This window comes from Pleurodeles waltl, chromosome 7, assembly GCF_031143425.1.
Source record: "Pleurodeles waltl isolate 20211129_DDA chromosome 7, aPleWal1.hap1.20221129, whole genome shotgun sequence".
In the NCBI taxonomy this organism is placed as follows: Eukaryota; Metazoa; Chordata; class Amphibia; order Caudata; family Salamandridae; genus Pleurodeles; species Pleurodeles waltl.
Genome location: NC_090446.1, coordinates 1,196,758,208 through 1,196,782,930, shown reverse-complemented (window position 1 = coordinate 1,196,782,930; position 24,723 = coordinate 1,196,758,208). Strand labels below are relative to the sequence as shown.

The 24,723-nt window shown below is 43.0% G+C and overlaps 1 protein-coding gene across 1 annotated transcript in view; it reads right to left on the bottom strand.

Moving 5' to 3' along the window:
- The window catches only part of USP43 (ubiquitin specific peptidase 43), a 750,310-nt gene that overhangs the window by 86,013 nt on the left and 639,574 nt on the right, over window positions 1–24,723 (bottom strand). The window contains exon 9 of the mRNA XM_069200325.1: window positions 296–399. Within this exon, the coding sequence (XP_069056426.1) occupies window positions 296–399 (104 nt within the window). The remainder of the gene's footprint in view (window positions 1–295; window positions 400–24,723) is intronic.

The window sequence follows — 24,723 nt, the reverse complement described above, 5'->3', positions numbered from 1 at the left end:
TGAATGAGTGACTTGGCTGTGGGAAGGAGGGGTCTAATTTTGTGGACACATTAGCTGAAGTCTGACGGCACCAGTGGTACTGGAGATGAAGGACTCGGATCACATATAAACTACTCCCAGGTTTCTGGCAGTCTGGGAAGGAGCAATGCGAGAACGTAGGACAAAAAAGGATGGGAAACAGAAGGCGCACTATTTGCCACCTGCAGCTATCTGAAGTGGCCGCAAGGCGGCATCTAACTAACGCATCAAATGAATGAAAATAAATTGCACATATTGACAACAACCGGGCACTTACCGGTCTACAGCTGAGTGGTGCAGAGGCTTTCCATCCTGAGGTGAGAGGTAGCTGCCAGTCACCGGGCCACCAGCCACACGAATTCGGAATAAAACGCTTCCGTTCTGCAAGCCGAAAACACAGAGGACTTGGTCACGAGGGAGTACATACAATTTCGAAACCAGATATGTGCATCATGTACAACATGTTGTCAGTGTATTTAAATAGCAGCAAACAAAACGTCACTATATGAGATGTTCTGGAAACCCGAAATGCTTTGAGTCTCAACTTTCCTGAATACTTCTTTTTGTTTCCTGCCCAGGTTAAACTGCCCCACAGAGCTCTTTGTTTTCTGAATTTCCTGGCTATTTGAATTTCTACAAGACTTTAAATTGTCTGTATTGCTCAATTGTTTTATCCGCGTCATGCTGTGATCTTTAATGTATAAATCTGCGAACTGGCTCCACTGAAAGATTGTAACTCACGCAGAGTTCATGTGGATAAAACATCATACATTTTTTCTGGCTTATATTCACTGATCAGCCTTTATTGGAGTAAAACTCGCAAAACCTATTTAGAAGGGTTTGTAGAATTCCAAGATTTTGAAGGACCCAATGAAGGTTGTCCCCCAACAAGTGTGTCACAGCTTCTTTGCCACCAATACTGTTATGTTATGTAGATTTGTAATGGTGCAGTTTATCTCTCGTGAGGGTATAAGCTCTGATACTAGGGCCATCATTAACATCTGCCCTCCATCACCTCGACCACCTTGTTCATGTATTGAGAGAATTAGGAGCTCAGGTTCAAGAGGGGTGGGATGTTTGTGGTGCTACACCCCTCTAATAAAAATATTTTCTGATAAATAGTTGGGTACAAGTGCTTTCAGTCGGGTATGGTGAGGTGGCTGTCGGATTTTACCAGGAATATTTACATACACAGACAAAAAAGGCGTAAACATTCTCTCCATCTCTTTTTTGAAAATCCTCAAGTGTTAGTTGTTTTACAAAATATTGTGTTCTCTTACTTAGTACCCCTACAAATCCACATTCGGCTCACTTTCCAGTGCCCCTTAGTTCCCCTCTCATGTGCCCTGCTTTTCCTATAATATATTTTAACAAATGCCACTGTGGTTGTTGGAAACTCCGAAGCTCACACACCCCCAATCTTAATGCCCAAGCTATGATTCTGACGGGAATAGCAAGCTACTAGTGTACAGCCACGTTCAAAGGCTTTATTAACCTGGAAAGGTCTACAGAATTTTCCTTCAGGGCACCAGCGAACCCTGTCAAAATGTCCCTCGTGGAGTCTGATTAACATATGTAAAATGCCAGGAGGGATTACCTGCTTGGAAAGAGACGGACATAGAAGATCCCTAGGGATATTTTCAAAGGCATGAAGATCAACAAATACCACATAATAACTGTTTCTTTAACACTGCATATTTTGTTCACAAAAGGAAAAAAATCTAAAATGCTGGTTTATAGTGCTTCTTTTGTTTGGAAGCCCTTTGCAGCGTGATAGGATCTTTTTCACCCAATTTCAAGTCTGGACAGTAATGCACATTTTTTTTGATGCTAATAAAAAGAATAATAATAGGTCGGTAATTTGCAGCGTTGTTTCTAACACCTTTCTTAAACAGAGGAACAATGTCAGCTCCTGGCCAGGATGCAGGCACCTGCACCATCTTAAGAGTGCAATACTCACAGATGTGATGCAACGTTCCAACGGAACAGGGTCATTTTTAGGTTTCGCCAGCACAGCACGTGCCCTGTGCTTGAAAAGTCTTCTGTTACTACAAAAAATTCTTTAAAGGGACTTAGAACTTGCCCCTACTTTGCCCCTTACTTACCTGAGCTTCCTGTTTGCTCATTCAAACGTCACTCCAACATTGCTTGAATTTACTTGCTTTTTATTGGCTAGCAGGTGACTTCCTGCTCTTCTTTTCTGCTTTCGCTTCTGCTTTTGCCGTCGCATGGAGCGTGCCTGAAGCAATTCTTCTGGTTTTTGGTGGTTGGTTCCTTGTTAGTGTTTGTACGCAAAAAGATGAACTGAGGGCAAATCAATTTGAGTTGAAATATGTGTAAACATGCTGGCCATCTTGCAATGGAGTATCGAGTGCTGATGTAAAGCAAGCAGCGAGTGGTGTTGTGTAGGTTCTCATTAGGGTAATGAGACTACTGGATTTGGGTGGTAGGATCGCCTAGGTAGTGGGTACTAAGTACAATTCCACACCTGGTGACACCTGTCGGCCTAATCCGGGGTTTCCGGCTAACTAGCAGCGCCCCGCCTCTGAGCGAGATGATTGTGGTAACCGAGCTCATGGTAAGATAGACTTCCCCAGGGAATCGTGGTACATCAGATCCCATCCCGTTCTCTCTGTTACCAAGATCTCACTCAGGCAAAGACAACAAAGGCAGAATATATTTAAATAAGCATTTATTTATTAAAATATCTGCATCTTAGATAAAAGCAGGTGCATAGCAATAACGAGGATAAAGAAACACAATAGGAACAGGCATGTGTCTAAAATGTAAAACACTACAACAGTCCTACCATGCTGTCTAAACAGGGGAGTGGATCTATAACCCCTCACCTACGCTAAGTATGAGCACAGCATACTAAGCCTAATCTTCCCTTTGGGTTTCCCCCTGGGTGAACATCATCCTTCTTACCTTAAGAAGAGGCCTGAGGTCTAAAGAGACACCGTCCCCATCTAGTTCAGGGCTCGGCCATCTAAGCAAGTAGCTGTAGTGAATCTTGCAGCAATCAGCATACAGCCACGGTCATCTGGCTGGAATCTCCCTCTAACGTATCTGGGACTAAGGGGTGTTTTATAATAAAACCGCTGACATTCTAATAAGTGGTCCCCACGTATGAGTGTGTTGTCTTCTGTGAATGCATGAGACACAGCATACCACATTTGTCGAGAACCCCATCTGACAGTAGCCTTGGCGAAAGCACAAAGTGAGCTGCATGTCCTACTAAGAACACAATGCTTTCCTAGGCGAAGGGACAAGAAGACAGAGAGAAACAAAACAGCACCACAAATGAAGCTATTGCTAGAAAAACAAAGCAACACAGTGTAAAATGTAATAGGGTGAAAGTGCACAGTGGCAGGCCTAGTTAGCTAAACCAACATGTCTAAAACCTAACTAAAATAGCCATACAACATGGGCTCATTATGTTGTATTTCTCAATAATTAATAATTACATTTCTAATGAATAACAGTTGTAATTATTAAAAGTATTTGTGTGTTTGTTTCTTAAATTACCCCTCCTTTTTAAAGAAACATCATTTATATAATTGGGCAACGTTTTATTTCAAATTGTTATACTCTCAGTTATTAACAGACAATCACAAGTGCAGTTATCTTGCAGGCACTCGGGTCATGATTTGAATGATGCAGCAGGAGCAGTGGCATCAGGGCCGTAAGTTATCAGAACTCCTCTAAACACCAGGTCTTGCTTTATTTTACTACCACCAGGAAATCACAAGTGCAGTTGCCTTGCAGGCGTTAGGGTCATGATTTGAATGGTGCAGTGGCACTGGGGCCACAGGGTGTCAGAACCCCTCTAAACGCAGAATATTGCTAACTTTTACTACTAAACAGACTGACACAAGCACAGTTATCTATCAGGCACTAGGGTCATTATTTCAATGGTGCAGCAGGTGCAGTGGCACCAAGAACAAAAGCTCCAGGCACCCCACTAAACCCTACTTATTGCTATATTTTACAACTAAACCAGCAGCCACAAGAGCGGTTGTCTTGCAGGCACGAGGGTCATGATTTGAATGGTGCAGCACGTGCAGTGGCACCGGATCCAAAAGTTTTCAGAACTCCTTTAAACACCAAATATTGCAATATTTTACTACTAAACTGGCAGTCACAAGTGCAGTTATCTTGCAGGCACTATGGTTACGATTTGAATAGTGCAGCAGGTGCAGTGGCACGAGGCCCAAAGTTGTCAGAACTCCGCTAAACACCAAATATTGCTTAAACAGGCAGTCACAAGTGCTGTTACCTTGCAGACACTAGGGTCATGGTTTCAATGGTGCAGCAGGTGCAGTGGCACTAGTGCTAATGGTGTCCAAACCCCTCGAAACTCAGATTTTTGCTTAACTTTATACTAAACAGGCAGTTGCAAGTGCAGTTCCTTTGCAGGCACTAGAGTCATGATTTTAGTGGTGCAGCAGGTGGAGTGACACCGGGGCAAAAAGCTCTAGGTACCCCTCTAAACACCAAATATTGCTATATTTTACTACTAAACTGGCAGTCACAAGTGCAGTTACCTTGCGGTTCTATGACGGAACTACGCATTCCGTTGCAATGCATATCGTTACCACATGTGCATTACAACGAGACTGCCATTATTACACACATCCTTAATCATGCATGCCTTTACAGTGAATCATGTTGTTAAAGCATGTGTTTTAAAGACATATGAGTGGTAAAGGTCCCAGCGGACACCCCCCAGTCATTCTAAAAAATACCCCTCCCTCTCCCTGCAGCCTAAATTAGAACAGCCCTATCCCCGCCCTGAGCCCCAGTATCAACTCCATGCCACTGCCCTAAGCCAGAAAACCACCCCCTGCCCTAAAACCTAACTTCCTACCCCCATCCCTTTCCCTAGAACAGTACCCACCCCATCCCCTGTGGACATATCTCTAAACTGATGGTGCCCCCAAGCCCGAAACTCGTCCCCCCACCCTAAAACCTAACCCCTCACCCCTGCCCCCTCTATAAAACAGTAGCCCCACACCCTCCGGGCCGAATCCCCCTTACCTCACTCTAAGCCTGAAAACCTTCCCTCCGCCCTAAAATAACCCCGCTCCCCCTCCCTACAACAGTAGCCCCTGAAAACCATCCCCCTTAACCCCCCAGCCCCCTCCTTAAAACAATAGCCCCACACCCCCCGGGCTGAATCCCCCTTACCTCACTCTAAGCCTGAAAACTGTCCCCGCCCCCCCAATCCTAAAACCTAACCCGTACCCCTGCTCCATCCCTAAAACAGTAGCCCCCCACCCGAGGCCCAACCCCCTTTACTTAAATTCTAAGGCGCTCCTTTGCTCAATCTGAGGAAACAGAAGCATCTTTCCGTTTCTTCTAACGACGCCGATAGCCTTTACCAGCATTACCAAGCATAGCCCATACCATTACAAAATAATTTGTTGCAGTGGTATGCGTGGTAAAGGCTATTTGTGGTAATGATGCACGAGTTGGAACCCATGAGTGGTAAAGGCTAATCGGAGAAACAGCTGCGTTGTATGCAGGCAGTAGGGGCATGATTTGAATGGTGCAGCAGGTGCAGTGGAACCAGAGCCAAAAGTTGTAATAACTCCTCTAAGCACCAAATATTGCAATATTAGACTACTAAACAGGCAGCTACAAGTGCAGCTATCTTGCAGGCATAAGAGTCATGATTTGAATGGTGCAGCAGATGCAGTGGCCCTGGGCCCAAAAGCTCTAGGAACCCCACAAAACACAAATTATTACTAAATGTTACTTCAAAACAGGCAGATCCAAGTGCAGGCACTAGGGTTATGGTTTTAATGGTGCAGAAGGTGCAGGGGCTTCAGTGCCACAAGGTGTCAGAACTCCTCCAAATGCAGATTATTGCTACATTTTACTATTAAACATGCAGTTACAAATGCAGTTACCTTGCAGGCACTAGGGTCATGATTTTAGTGGTGCAGCAGGTGCAGTGGCACCATGTCCAAAAGCTTTAGGAACCCCACTAAACACAAATTATTACTAAATTTTACTTCTAAACAGGCAGTCACAAGTGCAGTTATCTTGTAGGCATTAAGGTCATGATTTGAATAGTGCAGCAGGTCCAGGGTCAAAAGTTGTCGTAACTCCTCTAAACACCAAATATTGCTAGATTATACTACTAAACAGGCAGTCAGAATTGTGGTCACCTTGCAGTTAAAAGGGGCATGATTTGAATAGCACAGCAGGTGCAGTGCCACTTTACTAACTCCATATTACTATACTCTAATACTATGCCAAATTAAATAAGGTACAATTTATGTGTTTAGATCCCTGGGGTATTAATTCAACATACATCACAACATAAACAACTATTAACAGTTTATCAAATGTAAAACAAACATTATTATGATCTTTTTCTAATATTTATAATCCAGCTAGTAAGATAGAATGCTAAAGAAAAATACAAAGGTGAAACCTATTGGCTTTGTCAATGCTTGTTATATATGGCACCCAGGATCTTGTTGAGGCCCGGCACCCTGCTGTTTTATTGCTCACCTACAGCAGACATGATAACCTACAGAGAAACGCCCTCAAATTGCTCAGTACTGCAGATCAAAGTATGGGAGCTGCCTGCAGTACCAAATACAATAGTGAAACATAGGAATACCACACTGCCTCAGTAAGATGAGATTCAATTCTTGTAGGTCTGGGTATCTTAAAGACAAGTATATACCAGAAGGACCATTGGTAACCTGTGATCTTGATCTAACACGTAATTCCTGCCATCATGTATAATCCCACCTAGCCTTGTTGTATCCACGGTGGCCTGCAGCTTTAATTTCATCCACGGTAGCAACCTTAAGTGCCACAATTAGAGCAGGCTACGCTGCCGGCAGCTACTATTCAACTAGTGATCTCTCACATGTTTATGCAGTTGAGTGACACTGGCATAGACAACAGTAGGGATATGTGCAGGCCAAGTCGTTGGGGCTCTGAACAATGATTTCACCTGAAGGTCACAATATATTCAATCATTTTTTAAACAAATTAAAGAGATTTTTAGATAGTTGTGATTTTTGATTCATATTGCTTTCACCGTTCTGTTTGGGCCTAGCTACAGATGTGTTTTGAGGGCTCACTGATGTAAACAAAAAAGTGAGGGATAGAATGCTTGAATTAATCTCAGCCTCCGGTAATTGAATAATAACGATGTAGTGGGACGCAGGCCCGAGTAATTACCAGTAGCTGAAATTAATGCAAGAATTCCATCAATCACTTTTTTTTTTTTAATACTTCAGATTTAGATATCTGGCATGACTGCTTGCCATCATAAAAAATTTAAGCACACACAACATAAAAGGACTTTGGGTCATGGCCTTCACCGATTGGCTTGCTTCTGGGAGCTCTCTTCAGGGACTGGCATATTACCATTTACCATCAACATTTCTTGTGTTTTCATGTGTGGTTCATTTTCAAGTTCCTTTCCCGGTTTTGTGGTGGGCCACCTCAGCTGGTTGGGTTTGAGCTATTTACCAGCCGGCTGGATTTAGACCATGCACCTTTGGCATGCAGACACCAGCTCTTCACCACCACGCTGTCTACTGCACTCTATGGTGTTGGTATTTTTTTCCACCTGGTGTTATTTTTCACGTACACCTACACTCTGGAAATGAAATTGAGAGCTGCTGGCATCACGTGAGGATTCGATCATGTACGGAGATGTTTACGCAACCGTCTTTGTGACAGACACATGTTTGTTGTTAATGTTCGTCCTGATTGGGGAGTCTCTGGGTTTAGGTTGGGTAAGCGAGATGTGGAGCCATATTTGCAGAGGTGGGGGAAGCATTATTCTCCTCACTACTCCGTACCATCTTGTGGGAAACCTATTCATGCCTTCTTGTTTCACAGATGCCTTTTCTTGTGTTTGCTTGATCCGTGGGTGGAATTTACTGAGGCAGACATCCCAGCGGAGGTGGTGGGCATGGACCACGTTATTTATGTCTGCAGGTGTCGTGACCAGGCTCTTATCCAGCCACTGACTCCACTCTCCCCGTCATCCATGTCCTCCCACTGATCCTCCCCCTTTTCTCACACCCAATACTGTATTATGGTTTCAAGCGGCAGAATTTGCTGTTGTGAGAACACCAAAGGCTGCAGCAAAATCTTTTTGCCATACATGTAGTGCTTGATGGACCTGTCACGGTTGTAAGGTGTCAGTGCTATGGGTTTAGGGTTGGCTTGAGGCAGAATGTTGGCCTATGGGCTTTGTCTTCACAGCTCTAGTCCAGTGGGAAGCATCTGTTGGAAGGGTGTTGTGTGGCTCGGCAGTTGGACCTTTCTCAATTACTGTACAGAGTTGCGTCAGTGTGCTGTTTTAGCACTTTCCTAGTGTAGAGCAAATGTTCTCTCAATAGTCCGTTTTTGGTTGCACAAATTAGTTTGGGTTTTGCTGATGTAACTTAAAGAAAGCTTGCATTTTAGAATCTTGCCTGTTTTATATTCATTTGCAACGTTGAGTGCTTGCCCTATTCAACAGATAATGCATGTTCGTATCAGGTTTTGAGACACCATTTGGAATTTAAACAGGAATTTACTGCACTTATTTACAAAGAATCAGCTACCCCTTGTACTTTAAACACTTTAATCAAATAATTCCCCTGCATTTGAAATATAGAGATGCAAGTAGCAGTGAAAGAGAGACAGACAGTCCTGAGTGTACAGACCTCAGGTTGCAGCTGCTCTGTGAAGCCGTACATGATTATCTAACCCTGCATAGCTCTCCTTAGTGCACAGAACATAATCGAACCTCAACTGCTGGTGTACAATGGAAGACAGGAAGAGGCCGCACGCCTTCAGTGGACCAAGAGCGTAGGGTCACAGTGCCTACAGCACCCATTAAAGTGACTAGAGGCGTGCCCCCCAAAAAAGAACGGATATCTCAAAAATAGTATTGTAAATATTGTTTGACTATGCCTACAGTTTTTAATCTCGGTTCTGCAGCGGGAAGTTTGTGATTTTTGCAAAAAACTGCCTCGGGTCAGCCGGACACTGGGCTCATAACTCACCTGCCCATGTGACACCGAGCCTAGCAAAACGTAACCATATCGGTTCACCTGGGAAACAATTATCCTGGCACCCTGCTGAAACAAGAGAATTTTCGTGGTATCAACACCTTATCAAGCATGAACATCCACAGACAGCTGTGCCCGTTAGACAAAATGGGCAATTACGATCATCTGCCTGGTATGAGGCTTGAGTGACACACTCAAGCTTTGGACATTGGTATCCTGTGACGTGGCTTGCTGCCTGTGGACTTACGCACCGCCACTGGAGAAAGACCGTATGTGCCTCAGTCACAAAGCAGGGCTCTAGAAGTAGGAGTCAGGTTCCTATTGGTGTAGTCCTATATTTGGGACTGATTTGTGGCGTTATAGAGATGCACAAAGAATCAGAGGAGACAGCTCCACCTGGACTAGTGGGATGACGTCACAGTGGCAGACAAAGGAGGGAAGAGGAAGCGACTCCCCTGCTGCACGCTCACTCTCAAGGGCAGCACTCACTCAAACACACTGGGCAATTCAGAATGGGATATACTGAATGGCCACCCAGAGTGGCATGCATCACGTGTGTGTCCCGTGATCTACTACAGCCTTACCTCTGCCTTTCACTGGATCCCATCCCCAGTCGGGAGCAGACAACATGGCAGTTCTTCCATGTCTATGGATAGGAAAGCGAATCCAGTTTCAGCGGCCATATTGTGTCGTCTAGGTGAAAGTATGTATGTGAAAGTATGTATGTGTAAGCGTACTTCTGGCTGTGTCTCTGGATGTATGTCTGTCAAATGGTGACCGTGGCATTTTCTGACCTCTGGAATAATAGCACTGAGGCACACTGTAGTCATCCATGTCAGTTGTGCCTCAGAATACCGATTACAAACATATGGTCTGAAATAAATATTTTGGCCTAAATTTAATATACTAAAGTATCACTTTCTTAGCTGTAGATTTTATATTACTAACTTCAAAAGATTGATATTTTTGCAAACAATATTTAGGGCATTATACTACCGCCATGGCATGATGGTGGCCCATCCACGGCGTCCCTCGAATACTAATTACCGTTCTTGCCATAATGGTGGTTAGACCTGGCATACTGGTGGTCCTGCACATTGTAGGCATCCTTCATTTATTGTGTGCATCCCTGTCACTTTGCTGGCCATCTCTGTCATAATGATGGCCAGCACATGCACAGCATTTGCCCTTCTGTCATTATGAAAGTGCATTGGACTCAAGCAGCACCTCACTGATAACACCAAAATAATATGGCTGACCTCTGCCTAGAGTGGCATACAGGGTAAAAAAAAAAAGAAATAGACTGTAATGTGGCTCCTAGAAAGTACCAGTGGCTGTACCAGTGGCTGTGGCAAACACACACAAGAGGAAAGAGAGTTAGAAGGTTACAGGGATTCAAAGTAGACATGGAGAGCAGTATGGGGACAGTACAGGCATGTACACACACAAGCAGAGACAAAGACCAGAAAACAGAAGAGAAAAAAAATCACAAGGAAACACAGACACTGAATCCTGGAAAACAAGACTATAGAAGATGGCACGTCTAAGTGAAAGCCCACACTCCAATAGTCCAACAGTGACACACAGCCACGGCAGACGTGCGTTATAAAAACACACAGTATGTAACATATAACAATAAGCATTGCCAAAGTCAATAGGTTTCACCTATGCAAAATCTTTTAGCTTTATCAATGTTTTTTAAATGTTGCACAGCAGTTGTGCTGCTATGGAATATGGTTTAAAGTAAATAAAAAATGCCATGACGCAGTCAAAGATGGCCATTTTATAGCGCTTCTTTTGTCATTTAAGCCATGTAATACAGCAGGTCAACTCCTGTGCACCATCTAAAAAACATTGACAAAGCCAATAGATTTTGCATATGCGAAACCTATTGGCTTTGCCAATGCTTGTTAAACCTATAGGGATAAATGTATAACCTGGCATAGGTTAAAAGTAAGGTGACAGTTGCGTTGTCAAGCCAGACCTTATAAATCCATGTAGGTTAATGACTGCTCTCCTCCCATCTGTGTTGCTGATAGAGAAAAACAACAAATGATCTAGTTATCTGAGGCACTTTAATAGCATTGCAGTCTCATGTGTGTGTCCCTGAAGTTCAGGAGGGTGGATAAAGAGACAAAATGATCACAGGTGTGTGGACAGCAAGCACTTGTAAGTGCATAACTTTTGTCCAAGCAAAATACGTACTCCTGGCTTCACAGCAGGATGGAGGAGGCACTGATCAGCCAGGTAATGGAGGATCCATCATGGTAGCCAGACAATGGTAAATACGGTGAGGAGGAAGCCACGTGGGAGGCAGCCAATGGACAGAAGGTGAGGTAGGAGCCCACATGGGACACATCCAATCATAAGTATAGGTGGGGAAGGGGTGGGTTCTATGCCCCTTCTAAGATTTTTTCTTTTAATTACATGAGATTTTGCAAGCCCTGTGCAGGCGAACCCTAAAAAGCAGCCATCACTTGTCATATTGCTAGGGTAAGAGTGACAGAGCCACGTGCAAAATAAACTTCCACCAGATGGCAGTGAAGAATAACAAAGTGAGAGGATGTGTATTTTAGCGATGTTACAATTTGTACTTGGTTGTCTGGGTTCACATATCAGGTAGTTGGGTCCAAGTGCTAACACCCCATGCCATAACCACACAACAAGCAAACAGCTTAGAGTTAGCCTTTCAGATGTACATGTCTGGAGGACAACCTCCTAATGGCCCACAATGACGGGCCACGAAAAATCTTCAATGACCATAAGCACACACGTAATGTGCTTCTCCCATCTTTCCATTATGGGATAGACAGTAGAGAGGTGGACAAACCACTAAAAGCTCGAGCCAGGCGACTCCGGTTCAGCTTGAGGTCCTCTTGCACTCTCGAGCCCAAAACGAGCTTTCATGGTTCCTTAGTCTGCCATGAATGCTCTAAAGTCATGGACAAGGAATACAAAACAAAGCAGTAACCTTTGATGTAAAATAAGAAACATCGTCCCATTGAACACTATTTAACAGACTATTGGGTCCCTTATACTCTTCATTTATAAACTCTGCATGTTTTCTAGATTGCTGCATCGTGGTCCTTCACAGGGCTAGACTGCTCTGTGGGCAAAGAATAGGAAGCGGTACTCAACAGGGGGTCCGGTCATTCAAGAAGGGGTGATTAGTTGGGGGCATACAGCTAGAGGACACACATTGTGTCTATTACTCTTTATGCACGAACTAGGATCCCACAGAAGACTTGGCAACCAAACATTATAGAGTTTTAGGTCTGGCTTGACGGAGCAGCTGTCTCCAATGCCTATTTTTATGAGTGTTTTGAAATACATATGGAGCAGCGTCTGACTCCACCCAGAGGAGTATTTCGGTCTCACTCATTATGTTGGCAGTTTGGTATCATTCCGCCTCCTATGGAGTGTTTGCATTGCGATTCAGGACGAATTATTTTACATCTCAAAAGTACACAGAATCAAGACACATTCCATTAGTCTCATAAATGCAGAGTATACAGAAAACAAACATTTTTCACTGTAGAAGGTTATTTTTTCCATATTTTAACCAGGGCTCAAAATGCACCCCAGACCTATTAACTTAGTCATTCCTGAGCATGAGGCTCAACTCTGTAGAGATAATAGTTGGAAGGCTGTATGGACACTCACAATTGACAGCAGCCTGTATCTGTGAGTGCTATGGTTGTCAAGCCCTGTGCCTTAGTTCACCTTATAGAATTTGTAGGACTACTGTGGTTGAATGGGATGGTTGTAAGGTCTGTATCTTGTCCCACACACCACAAGGCCTTCTTAATGGCACATTTCACACCGGGACAAATGTGAAGTGCATTTGCAAATATGATCTGTGAATCAGCACAATCGCAAAAATGTCACAGATTAACAAGAACACATTTGTGAATGTAGCCTATAAAATGATAACTATGGCTTTTTCGATAAGGCCTCTTCCTGTGTGTAGTGATGCTCTTCTGTAACAGTCTAACACCACAATTCCTGTTGTAACCTTCCGGCAGGAACTTGAGGCCATTTGTGCAAACCTTTTTTGCAGTTGCAAACAGGCCGATTTACAGAATTAGCTCTTTTTGGACTGCAAAAAAGTATTTTGGTATGAATGAATCTCAAATTGTGATTTGTTAACATGGTACCTAATCACAATTTAGAATGGCAAATGCATACAGATTTGGTATATGGAAGGAGCTTCTTTAGGTGACCCTTCCAACTATGCAATCGCAGTGGTATGTATTATTGTTTTGCAATCTAATTATGGCTGCAAAACTTTACATTTTTACTGACTACTAAGAGGTAGTGATACCCATTCGCAAATGAGAATTTAAACAGAAATATTTTTTAAGAGCAGGCACTGGTCTCACAGACCATTGCCTGCTCTCAAATAATGCGGCTAAAAGTTTAATTTTCTAGTTTTTACACACATCATTTTTCCCTTTAAAAAAAAAGATTGCTTTCTTGGAAGAAAAAAAAGCTATCACAGACATGGTGGTCTGCAGACCCCACTAGGCCACCATCCCAGTGATGGTTATCATTCATAATGGGTCGCAAACCGTGACCTACCTCATTAATATTCATGCAGTGGATCAATTTGCGAATAACTAGAAATCACTATTTAATATATCTAAGTTTTCTTACATTAGGAATTCTTGATTTCCTAACTGCGTTATGGAAAGAATTGCAATTTGGAAATCACAATTCTTGGTCTTTGTACACGGGCCAGATGTACAAAACTTTTTTGTGGAAAGTATGAAATTCAAACTTTGATTCAATTACATGTTAACGAATTGCAATTTGGAATTGCAAATTCATAACAATTTTCTATTTGGAAGGGAGGCGTTTAGAGTATCCCTTACAAATACCAAATCTGAATGGGATGTATTAATTTTTTAGCGACCAAATTCCAGTCATATAAAATTACCATTTTAACAACACCTTGAAGGTGGTAGAATCCATTGGCAAGTGGGAGAGGATCTGCATGGTAATCCCTACCCTTTGAGAATATTAAAATAAATATTTTTTAAAAGCAGGTAGTAAATCCAACGGTCTTAAAAATGCTCTTAAAAAATACACTTTTTCGTTTAAGGAAAATGAGCTGCATAAAAAAAAATATATATATATCGCTTTATTGAAAGGTAGTCACAGACACAGTGGTCTGCGGACCCCAGCAGGCCATCATCCTTGGGTGTGCCATCATTCCTAATGGGTCGCTAAACTACCTCAATAGTCATGAGGTAGGTTGATTCGCGACCCACTAAGAATCGCTTTTTAATTGTGTAAGTTATCTTACATTAGGAATTTCTACTTTTTGTACATCTGGTCACAAAACCGTTCTGATTTCATAAAGAACAGCTGACACCCTCACTGTAAATCTTACCTCTTTTGAAGAATTCATACTGTGTAACAACACACTAGTTATCTATACTCTGGTTTGAAACAAGGTTGTGTGCTTGCTCCTGATGACGCAGAAAAAGAAGGTCCGACATATATTCATACATATCGTATAATCAAAACATGTAATGTAGTGTGATTTTAGTAAAGAAAATAATGTACGAGGGAAATTGTGCCCTCGGGGTAGTTCGCCATCATTGTAAACGAGCTTTATTAATCATGAAGTATTGAAAATGTAGTAATCCGTCATAATCGCAAATGTATGCCATGATTTCTTGTTTGAAAACTGTTTTGCTTAGCTTAAATTTAGTACAGGCTTTGGCCTAGTTGCCTGGTTTCAGAATTCTAACTGCGTGTTTTTTTTTCCTTGAACTAATGAAACATATTCTTGCTTGAAGTTGTATTTTTCCAGTAGAGCTGGCTGGTACACTTATCTCCAAGGTTTCGTGCTAGGCCGGTTTCATCCCCTTTGATACAAGGTCAGTCTCTGCAGGTGCGGACAATGAAGGTACAGATAGTAAAATAATTGGCAAACCATGATACAATTTGTGTTCCAAGGCTCCAAGGACAGTGTATGCATAAATGAGCGCTAGTAAAAGACAATTTTTGATTAGACAATTTGAAGCCAACCTATGAACCCTCCAATAGAAGACCCTGCAGAATTTGGAATGTTTCTTACTTAAACCCACCGGACAAAGAGAAGTCAGCCATTTTCCTCGATGCCAGTTTGAAGCCTGATGCCAGACTCCATTTTGGACGACATCCTGATGCCCTTTTCTCTATCTGAGAGAAAGAGACTTTAAGAATTCTCACCCTAGAGACTTTAACTTTGATTTGCCCCCGTTTTGCCCATGCAGTAACTTTGCCCTATTCTCCTTGCCGCTGCAAGGAAGTTTGCCCTTAACTTTGCCCCTTTGAAATTTGCCCCATGCTGATCAACCGGTACCTGAAGGACGAAGACTATTCTTGAATGCTGATTGTATTTGCTAAATATGAAAGGATAAATGTATTATGCATTGTGTTTTTCCTTTTAGGTACCAACTGCTAATTTTGATAGAGTCCTAGCTAGAAGTTTTTCCAAATTTGTGTTGACTAAATTCGTTTTGCATGAAGTCCCACATGCCAATGCTAATTAGAGGTTAGTCGAGGTATTCATTCAATGTACTATGCCAAATTGAAATCTTGTTATGCTGACCAATGAATGCAATTAGTCAAATACAGTTAGTCATATTGGTGATTTGCATTGCTATAACAGAGTGTATCTTTATTCAGATTCTACGTAGATTGCGTTTCTTCCGCCATTATGGACAGCTAGTAATGTTCATATACATATATCAATTGGTTTTGAGACATATATACATCGTGCTAGCTTTGTTAATATAGGGAAATAAATTCACTAACTTTTAATAAACTGGTGTGGTTATTCATGACTGAAAGGTCATGGTGCGCCGAAAAACCAACTGTTATTGATTTCTGATGTGCTATATTGACCTATTAATTGAGTATTGATTACCGATTACAATAGTTATTGATTATTGATCTGAGTGACTCGACTATTTAGGATGAGGAGAGCACGACTCGGTTAAAAGATTCACCGACCTCCAACGTGTCCAGGTACAGGTAATTTATAAGGGCTGGACGCGTTATCAGTAGATGGTAGCAGAGATTGATGGTTTAGACCTTTGGGACCCCATCCGAACAATAGACAAAGTTAAGTTAGAATTTTCTTTGATAAAACAAGTTGGAGAGATGATGATGCCCTAAGTCCCCAATGACTTTCCCGGAATCACAGAGCTTGCGAATGAGGAACATGGAGGTATGAGAATGGTCTCAGCGTTTCTAGTGACGGTATGAGTGAAGTTAGGGTTTCGCGCTTGCACAGCTTATCGCTGCAGATTAATTGAGAAGTTTGTGAGGATTTAAGGGGGTTAAGAGATATTAGAGGAGTGTTACTCCAAAGGTGTGAGAGTAGGGAAGTCGTCGAACTTCACGTGTGTGTAGCGCTTTGAGCAGAAAAATTGTCCACGTGGTTGTTGATGTTGAGACGGGCCCTGCGAGGTCAAGAGACTCCGGAGTATGTTGAAAAGTGTATGTGACACTTGTTTGATGTTGTGATCTGGTCAGGTTTAATAGGTTGATCGGGCGTGGTCAACAAGTCGGTATGAATGTTGCAGAGTGAAAGAAAACTTCGACTTTGAGATTTGACTAATTCTAAAGTGCACTAGAATAGTTCATTGATCAGTTGAGAGTAAAGTTTGCGGGTCAAATTTTGCTTGCGAAAGTGGGAAACCGAGAAAGATGGAATAACTGCCGAGGCTAGTGAAAAATCCCTAAGGTTTCTGAAGCGATTGTATTACCTTTCCTGTAGTAAACCGACAGATCTGTTTTATTCTTTTGGTTAAGTGCTCGCGTTATATTGCAGAAATTAGTTTACGAGTGAAGCCGAATGAAAAGAGGACAAGCCGCGGGACTTTGTCAGCTGCAGTGTGTGAGTGTGACGTCACTAGGAGACGTGCTGGGATAGGTCGGTTGGTGAGAAGGGTCGCGCGGGTTGGACGCAGTCCGTGAAGCGCAATTGGAAGGGGAAAGGCAAGCGAAGAGTATTCCGGGAATTAAAGTCGCTTATTGATTACATATTTTTGAAAAAAAACAAAAGACGGAAAGATGAAATTTTTCAAAGCATTTAAGAGTGCCATGAAGGGAGATGTTTATATTAAAGCAAATGTAGGAGAAGAAACACCGCCTGAGGGTACACCAGCTTACATCGTCATTGAAGAAAAGGGTGTAGCGCCATGTCTGTGGTTAAAACAATGGTGCAAATTAACAGAAAAACATGGAAGTGTAGCGTTCCCTATCCATGGGTCGTTTAATCTAAGAGTTTTAGAAAATCTGAGATTTGCGCTATACGACATGAAAGTACCTCCAAGACCAGCACAGTTTGAGGCACTAGCAATTTGGGAGCTAATAGCTAGAAACCAACAACAAAAGAAATTTGAGACAAGAATAAGAAAAGTAGAAAAGACACTAGCGGATGCTAGATGGGACAGCACACAAAAGGTTTGGAGATCAGATGTATTGCCGGGGATTAAATTGTTTCCAGCGATTACCGATGAAGCGGAGACGGAAGGAAGGAAAGCCACCTATAAGACAAACAGGAGTCAGTCCAGAGAGAGAGAAAGCAATAGAAACTCGAAAAGGGGAGACGAGTCAGATGATGAGGAGTTCATTATACAATTGCTGAATGATCGCCCACCACCATACGTGGAAAGCGAAAAAGGCTCAAGCATTAGTACCGCCCCTCCAGAACCAATACAGGGTAATGTAACACCAAATTTGGGAATATCTCAGAGGCCGAGCAGCTCCGACATGCCTTTTTCACCACGAATACCACGGATTCAGAGAATGTACCCAGAAGTGCCAACATTGAAACCTGCTGATAACTATCAGCCACAGGTTCAAAGGCACTGTTGCGATGAGCATAATATGGGAATGACTTCTGATTCGATGGCGCAGGGAGGACAAGACTATCAGAGACCGACATTGATTCAAGCTGAATCAACACAGTTCTCGATGCCCCAAAAGCAGACACAAGAAGTGCGAGTAGTAGAAAGCCAGTTAGGTATGCCAGAAATGATGAACCACAATGTGGGGATTAACATGCCACAGAATTCGGGGAACAGACAGAATCCAGATGCAATATCTCTACCTATCACTGTAGGTCCACCAGTACCACTGTATATACAGGCAAATTCAAGCACAAGCGACCAAGGGTTAATGATACAGAATGGGACAGGGAGAAGATGCATAGAAACCACTCCAGAGACAACTCCGATAGCGGCACTGCCAAATGGATCTGGGTCCTTGTCGGAATTTAGTCCAATTCCAATTTGTGCACCGTCAACCGTGGTAAGGTCACATCCACCACTATTAGTACCGTTAACCTCACAGACTGAAACATTACAGAAACCGTCAATGGCAGTTGATGTAACTGCTACACTGATGGGACTGAACGCGCAACAGTTAACACAATGGTTCAACAGCCTGAACTCCCCACAGAGTACATCTAGTGGGAAGGGAGAAGAATACCTGAATAAAGTAAGGTTGGGTATGGAGGCAGATGAACTGGTAGAGGGAACAATGGGTTTGAACAGATTAAAATCATACGCAGAGGAAGAACTAAGATACATGTGCCCTAGGATTACAAGAGAAGTGAGCAACATACATAAGAAGTTACAAGAAATTGCAGACAGAAACGAGATCGATATAGGTAAGACTAAACACCTGAGCAGAAGTTAAAGGTTAGACTTTGAGACAAAAGATTTTGAACACATGAGATCCGCAGGGATGAAAACACACCTAAAAGAGATACTGCAGAGTGCACAGGTCTGGAGATGTTTAGACAAGTGGGAAAGAAGGTGGGTTAAGAAAAAGGACAAAAAGAAAGAAAATACTCTAGAGCGGAATGAGAAAAAACAACAGAATGACGATCTGATAACTATGTTACCAATGAGAGAGACAGCAGGGGGAAAACTTGTATATGTACCATGGCACAGGTGCGATATTCAATCCTTTACGGATGACTTTCCCAAATTGAGAGAGAAGCCGATTGAGTGGTACCAACAAACGGATAGATTTGTGAAACTCGCGAAGTGTCTCTGGGAAGACCTGAATACCTTATTTGAAATTGTGGTTCCGGCAGATTTGTGGGAAGATTGTAAAAGGGCTGTAGGTTGGCCGACGAGTGAACCAGAGAGAGATAGGGACACAGGTGCGCCATCACCTATGGTAATGAGTTTGTACCACAAGGTGATCGAGCACTTGAAAACCAAGGTAGCGTCGAAAAATGTGGATTGGCAAAGGATTGACAGGACCGCTCAAGAGGTTAAAGAATCTATACACGCGTATTATGAGAGGTTGTTGAAAGCGTTTAAAAATTACAGTGGCACGGAAACGATTGAGCCAAAGGACATGCTCCATTTTGTGTTCATGTTTGTGGAAGGGCTGAGACCCGAAATTAGCCAAATGATTAAATCGCATTTGATTTGTTGGCAGTCAAAGTCGATCGATGAAGTGTTGAATTATGCAAAATACTGCAGTGATGAGATTGAGACAAAGCAGAAAAGATTGAAAGAAAAGGTGATGGTGATGCAGCTCAGAGCAGCTCAGACAGGTTTACAAGGTTTACAAGGTTTTCAACAACAGATGCCGCAGCAGCAGCAGCAGGGAAATGCTATGTTTCAGCCGCAGATGAGAGGCAGAGGCCGAGGAGGTTTTGTGAATAATGGTCCTGATTTGAATACCGTTATGATTCCAAATGGTATACAGGCAATGAAGAAGGTGATGCCATGTCACACGTGCGGAATAGTCGGGCATTGGAAACGGGAGTGCCCAATGATGGTGCAGGAAGGTATAGGTCAGCAAAACAATGATGTCAATGCATTCCAGACTATGAGAGGACCGAAACTGAGAGGTCCGAACCCAAATTTTCAGAACAATATAAACCAGATGCAGGGTTTACAACCCATGCAACCGCAACAGGTGCAAATGCCTCGTGTGCAAATGACACAATTGCAGCCAATGCAACAGCAGTTTCCTATGGTACCTAATCAGCAAATGCAAATACCCTTAGCACCAATGAATCAGCAGCAAGCAATGCTTCCTCAACAGGTCACGGGTCAGGCAATGAGTCAAAATGACACAGTACACCAATTCCCACTTCACAGCAAGAATGGAATAAACGATGCATGGGAGAGTGAAAGTTCAGATGAGGAGGGAAATTGTGTGCTTGCAGCATCTTTGGAAGTTGATCAAAAGGGTCCGTATGTGGAGGGAAGAGTTATGGGTCATCGCGTTTCATTCTTGGTTGACACAGGAGCTACACGTTCCACTGTTAGGAGCATTGAAGTACCAAATTTGCCACTTTCAGGGAGAACGGTTCAAGTAGTGGGAGTAGCAAATAGGTACCTGACGAACCCAATCACAGATCCAGTACAAGTCAGAATTGGTAACTATCAAGGGACACATAATTTTGTGGTATGTGACTCAAGCCCGATATCACTGTTAGGGAGAGACCTATTGTGCAAATTGGGATGTTCGATTATGTGTTCAAACGATGGAATTAAAATTCAGACGAGCAGTGATGGGGAAGAAGAGGACAGTGTAGAAGGGGACGAAGTAGAAACTGTCGATGAAGAATATCCCCTGATTACCCTTTACCCAATGATCACTGAAGCAGATATTCCTGCTGAGTTACAAGAAACCGTCGGAAAAGAAGTGTGGGATATGACAGGAAAAGAGGTGGGATTGGTGAAAGGAGTGGAACCAGTGAAAGTGACTGTAAAACCCAATGTAACCTTTCCCCAGACCCCACAGTACCATATGGCACAAGACACCCTCATGAAAGTCGCCCAACTCATTGATGAGTTTGTAAAACAGGGAGTACTGAAAGAAGTGTTAAGCAGTCCATGCAATTCACCAATCATGGGACTAATAAAGCCAAGTGGAAAGGTCCGAATTGTGCAGGACTTGAGGAAAATAAATGACATAATAATTAAATGTTGCCCTGTAGTACCAAATCCAGCTGTGATAATGTTTCAAGTCCCTTGTGATGCTGAGTGGTTCTCAGTCATCGACTTGTCACAAGCATTCTTTTCGGTGCCTCTTCATGAGGACAGCCAATTTCTCTTTTGTTTCAAATTCTTAGACAGAGTCTACAGTTGGTGTCGAATTCCTCAAGGGTTTTCGGAGTCGCCGTCAATTTTCAATCAGATTCTAAAGAAAGACTTGGAAGCGTTAGAATTGCCATTCGAGTCAACCCTAGTACAGTACATTGATGACTTATTGATTGCATCCAAGACAGAAAGTGACTGCACAGCCAACATCATTGCCCTATTGAACCATTTGGGAAGGAATGGACACAAGGTGTCTCCTTCAAAATTACAGTTCTGTCAGAAGAAAGTGAAATATTTGGGTCACCAAATAGAGAAAGGGTCACGAAGAATTATGAAGGAAAGAATAACAAGTGTACTTCAAATGAGTCCCCCAAAGACGAGGAGGGAGGTGAGGAAGTTTTTGGGAATGGTGAGCTACTGTCGCCAATGGATTCCCAACTTCTCAACTCTAGCAAAACCTTTACTGAAACTGACCCAGAAGGATGCATTGGATGAAATTGAACTGAAAGGAGAGGAGATGGATGCTTTTATTGAATTGAAAGAATGCATGTGCAGGGCTCCAGCTTTAGGTATGCCTGACTACACAAAGCCTTTCACATTGTTTTCTCATGAACGTGATGCATGTTCCTTGTCTGTCTTGACCCAAGCACACGGTGGTGTAAACAGACCAGTAGCATATTTTTCAGCTACTTTGGATCCGGTCGCAGCAGCACTGCCTGGGTGTTTGCGCGCCGTAGCAGCAGTTGGTATCAGCCTCACTCAGAGTGAAGGAATAGTGATGGGACACCCTTTTACAGTCATGGTCCCTCACTCAGTTGAGATACTTTTGACATGTTCCCGAACACAGCACATGACTGGTGCTAGACTCACAAGGTACGAAACAATAATTCTGGGATCACCTAATGTGCAGCTGAAAAGGTGCACTACGTTGAATCCAGCAACCTTGTTTCCCAGTGAAAATGCTGAAATTGAGAACGCTGAAGACATCGAGCACGACTGTCTTCAGGTGACTGAATTTTGCACCAAACCAAGACCTGATATCAAAGATACCCGATTGGAAGAAAATGATAAAATTATTTTTGTCGATGGTTCATGTTTAAGAGATGCACTGGGTGTATTGAAAGCAGGGTACGCTGTATGCACGGTAACAGGTGTTTTGGAAGCATCTTGGCTTCAAGGAGTTTACTCTGCACAGGTAGCAAAATTGGTAGCCCTTACTAGAGCTTGCCAACTCTCTGCATTGATGAAAGTTACCATTTACACTGACAGCCAGTACGGGTTTGGAATAGTGCATGATTTCGGAAAATTGTGGTCACAGAGAGGCTTCATGACCTCTTCAGGATCACCAGTGAAAAATGGTGAAAGAATAAAAGAATTGTTACATGCCATCCAACTACCAGGAGAAGTAGCAGTGGTAAAATGCAGTGCACACTCGAAGGGACAAGATTATGTTTCTCTGGGAAATGGATATGCGGATCAAGTCGCAAGGTTTTGCGCATTGAACTGTATATTGCTTAGGGATGAATGGAATTTGATAAGTGAACCAGAACTCGAACCAAGCGAAATATTTGCTTTAAAGGTGATAGATACAATGGACGAATTGAAATCCTTACAGAATGATGTCAGTGAGGATGAGAAACTCTCGTGGACCAAATCACAATGTGTAAAGAGACTAGATGAATTATGGGTTTCAAGTGAAGGGAAATTCGTTCTTCCAAACAGCCTTTTGACACAGATAGCCAGATTTTACCATGGACAAGCTCATCTTGGGAGGGATGCCATGATTAGGTTGTTTAAAACTGATTGGTTTAATCCCAAATTCCGTCAAGTTGCTGAAGCAGTTTGCCACCGTTGCGTCATTTGCCAACAGATGAACGCAGGGAAGGGAACCGTAGTAAATTTGAACCACATTGGAAGAGCAGGGGGTCCATTCAGCAGGATGCAAATGGACTTCATTGAGATGCCTGTGCATGGAGGCTTGAAGTATGTGTTGGTGGTTGTGTGCATTTTTAGTCACTGGATTGAAGCATACCCTACATGCAGAAATGACAGTCTCACAGTTGCAAAACTACTCTTGAGAGAGTTAATACCACGTTTTGGATTCCCGATCTCTTTAGAATCAGATAGGGGAAGTCACTTCAATAATGAAGTAATAAAATTGCTTTGTGCAGCACTGAACATTGAGCAAAAGCTGCATTGTAGCTACCGCCCTGAAGCATCAGGTTTAGTGGAGCAAATGAATGGCACATTGAAATCAAGAATGGCGAAAATATGCGTATCAACAAACTTGAAATGGCCTGACGCATTGCCTTTGGTACTAATGTCAATGAGAAACACCCCTGACAGAAAGACTGGACTGCCCCCACACGAGATTCTCATGGGCAGAGCTATGAGACTTCCAGCAGTTCCTGCAAATGCGCTTTTGAATATTACAGATGATATGGTGTTAGACTACTGCAAAGGTCTAGCTGATGTGGTTCGCTCTTTCTCTCACCAGGTGGAGGCAACCACCTTGCCACCGATCCAAGGTCCAGGACACGCCCTGAAAGCAGGTGACTGAGTCGTGATAAAGAAGCACGTGAGGAAGTCGTGTTTGGAACCCCGTTGGAAAGGACCTTTTCAAGTGATTTTGACGACTACCACCGCTGTGAAGTGTGCGGGAGTTCCCAACTGGATTCACGCCAGTCACACAAAGAGGGTGTTGTGTCCCACAGATGAGGAAGTTGAAGCGCTAAAGTTGCCAGTACCTGATAACAAAGTACCAAGCGCTGAGGCAGAGCGAAACAGAACTAGAAGCGAACAGGCAGAAATAGAGGAGGGAGAAATATTCTCTGAGGACGAAGCAACTGATTCACTTGGGGAAGACCAAGGAGGAGCCTCAGACAGCGACGAAGCAGCTGACGGTAACAAAGAGCCTGAAGCAGCTGAAAGTGACAAAGAGCCTGAAGAAAGTAACGGTGACAAAGGGCTCGAAACAGGTGAAGAAGCAGGAGAGCCTGATCAGAGGAGGGCTTTCCGAGAAGCAGATGATACGGAAAAAGAAAAGGAAAACCTGATTGACTCCCCAGAAGGAGGGGACAAGGCAGAACAGAACGAAACTGCTCAAACTCCTTCAGAAGAGATCGCAGGTCCATCAAGAGGACACAGTGCAAAAAGAAGACCAAGCATATCGCCAGTAAAATTAAGAAATAGAGAAACGTTGAATGACAGTGAAGGGCCAAGAGTGAAAGAGAAAAGAAAGGAAGTGTCTGTTGTAGTACCAACACCAAGTGAAGAAAAGGACTTGGCCAAAGAGGAAAGTACCAGTGAGAAAGAATCAAAGAGAGATGCAAAACTGAAAAGAAAAAGGATACAGAGCAGGAGGTATTCCGGTCCGGAGTGGGCGTACGTAGCCAATAACGATTGGTCAGACAAATTTGTATCCCTCAGTCTTGAGAACGAAGAGGCAGAACTTAATTTTGGAAATAAAAACTTTATGGACTCTGTTGATTGAAACCATTGATCACCTGATTGACTTTTCAACCGGCTAAGACATTGCTAACTTGATTGACTTTGAAACCGATTTTGAGACAACGCTGCTAACC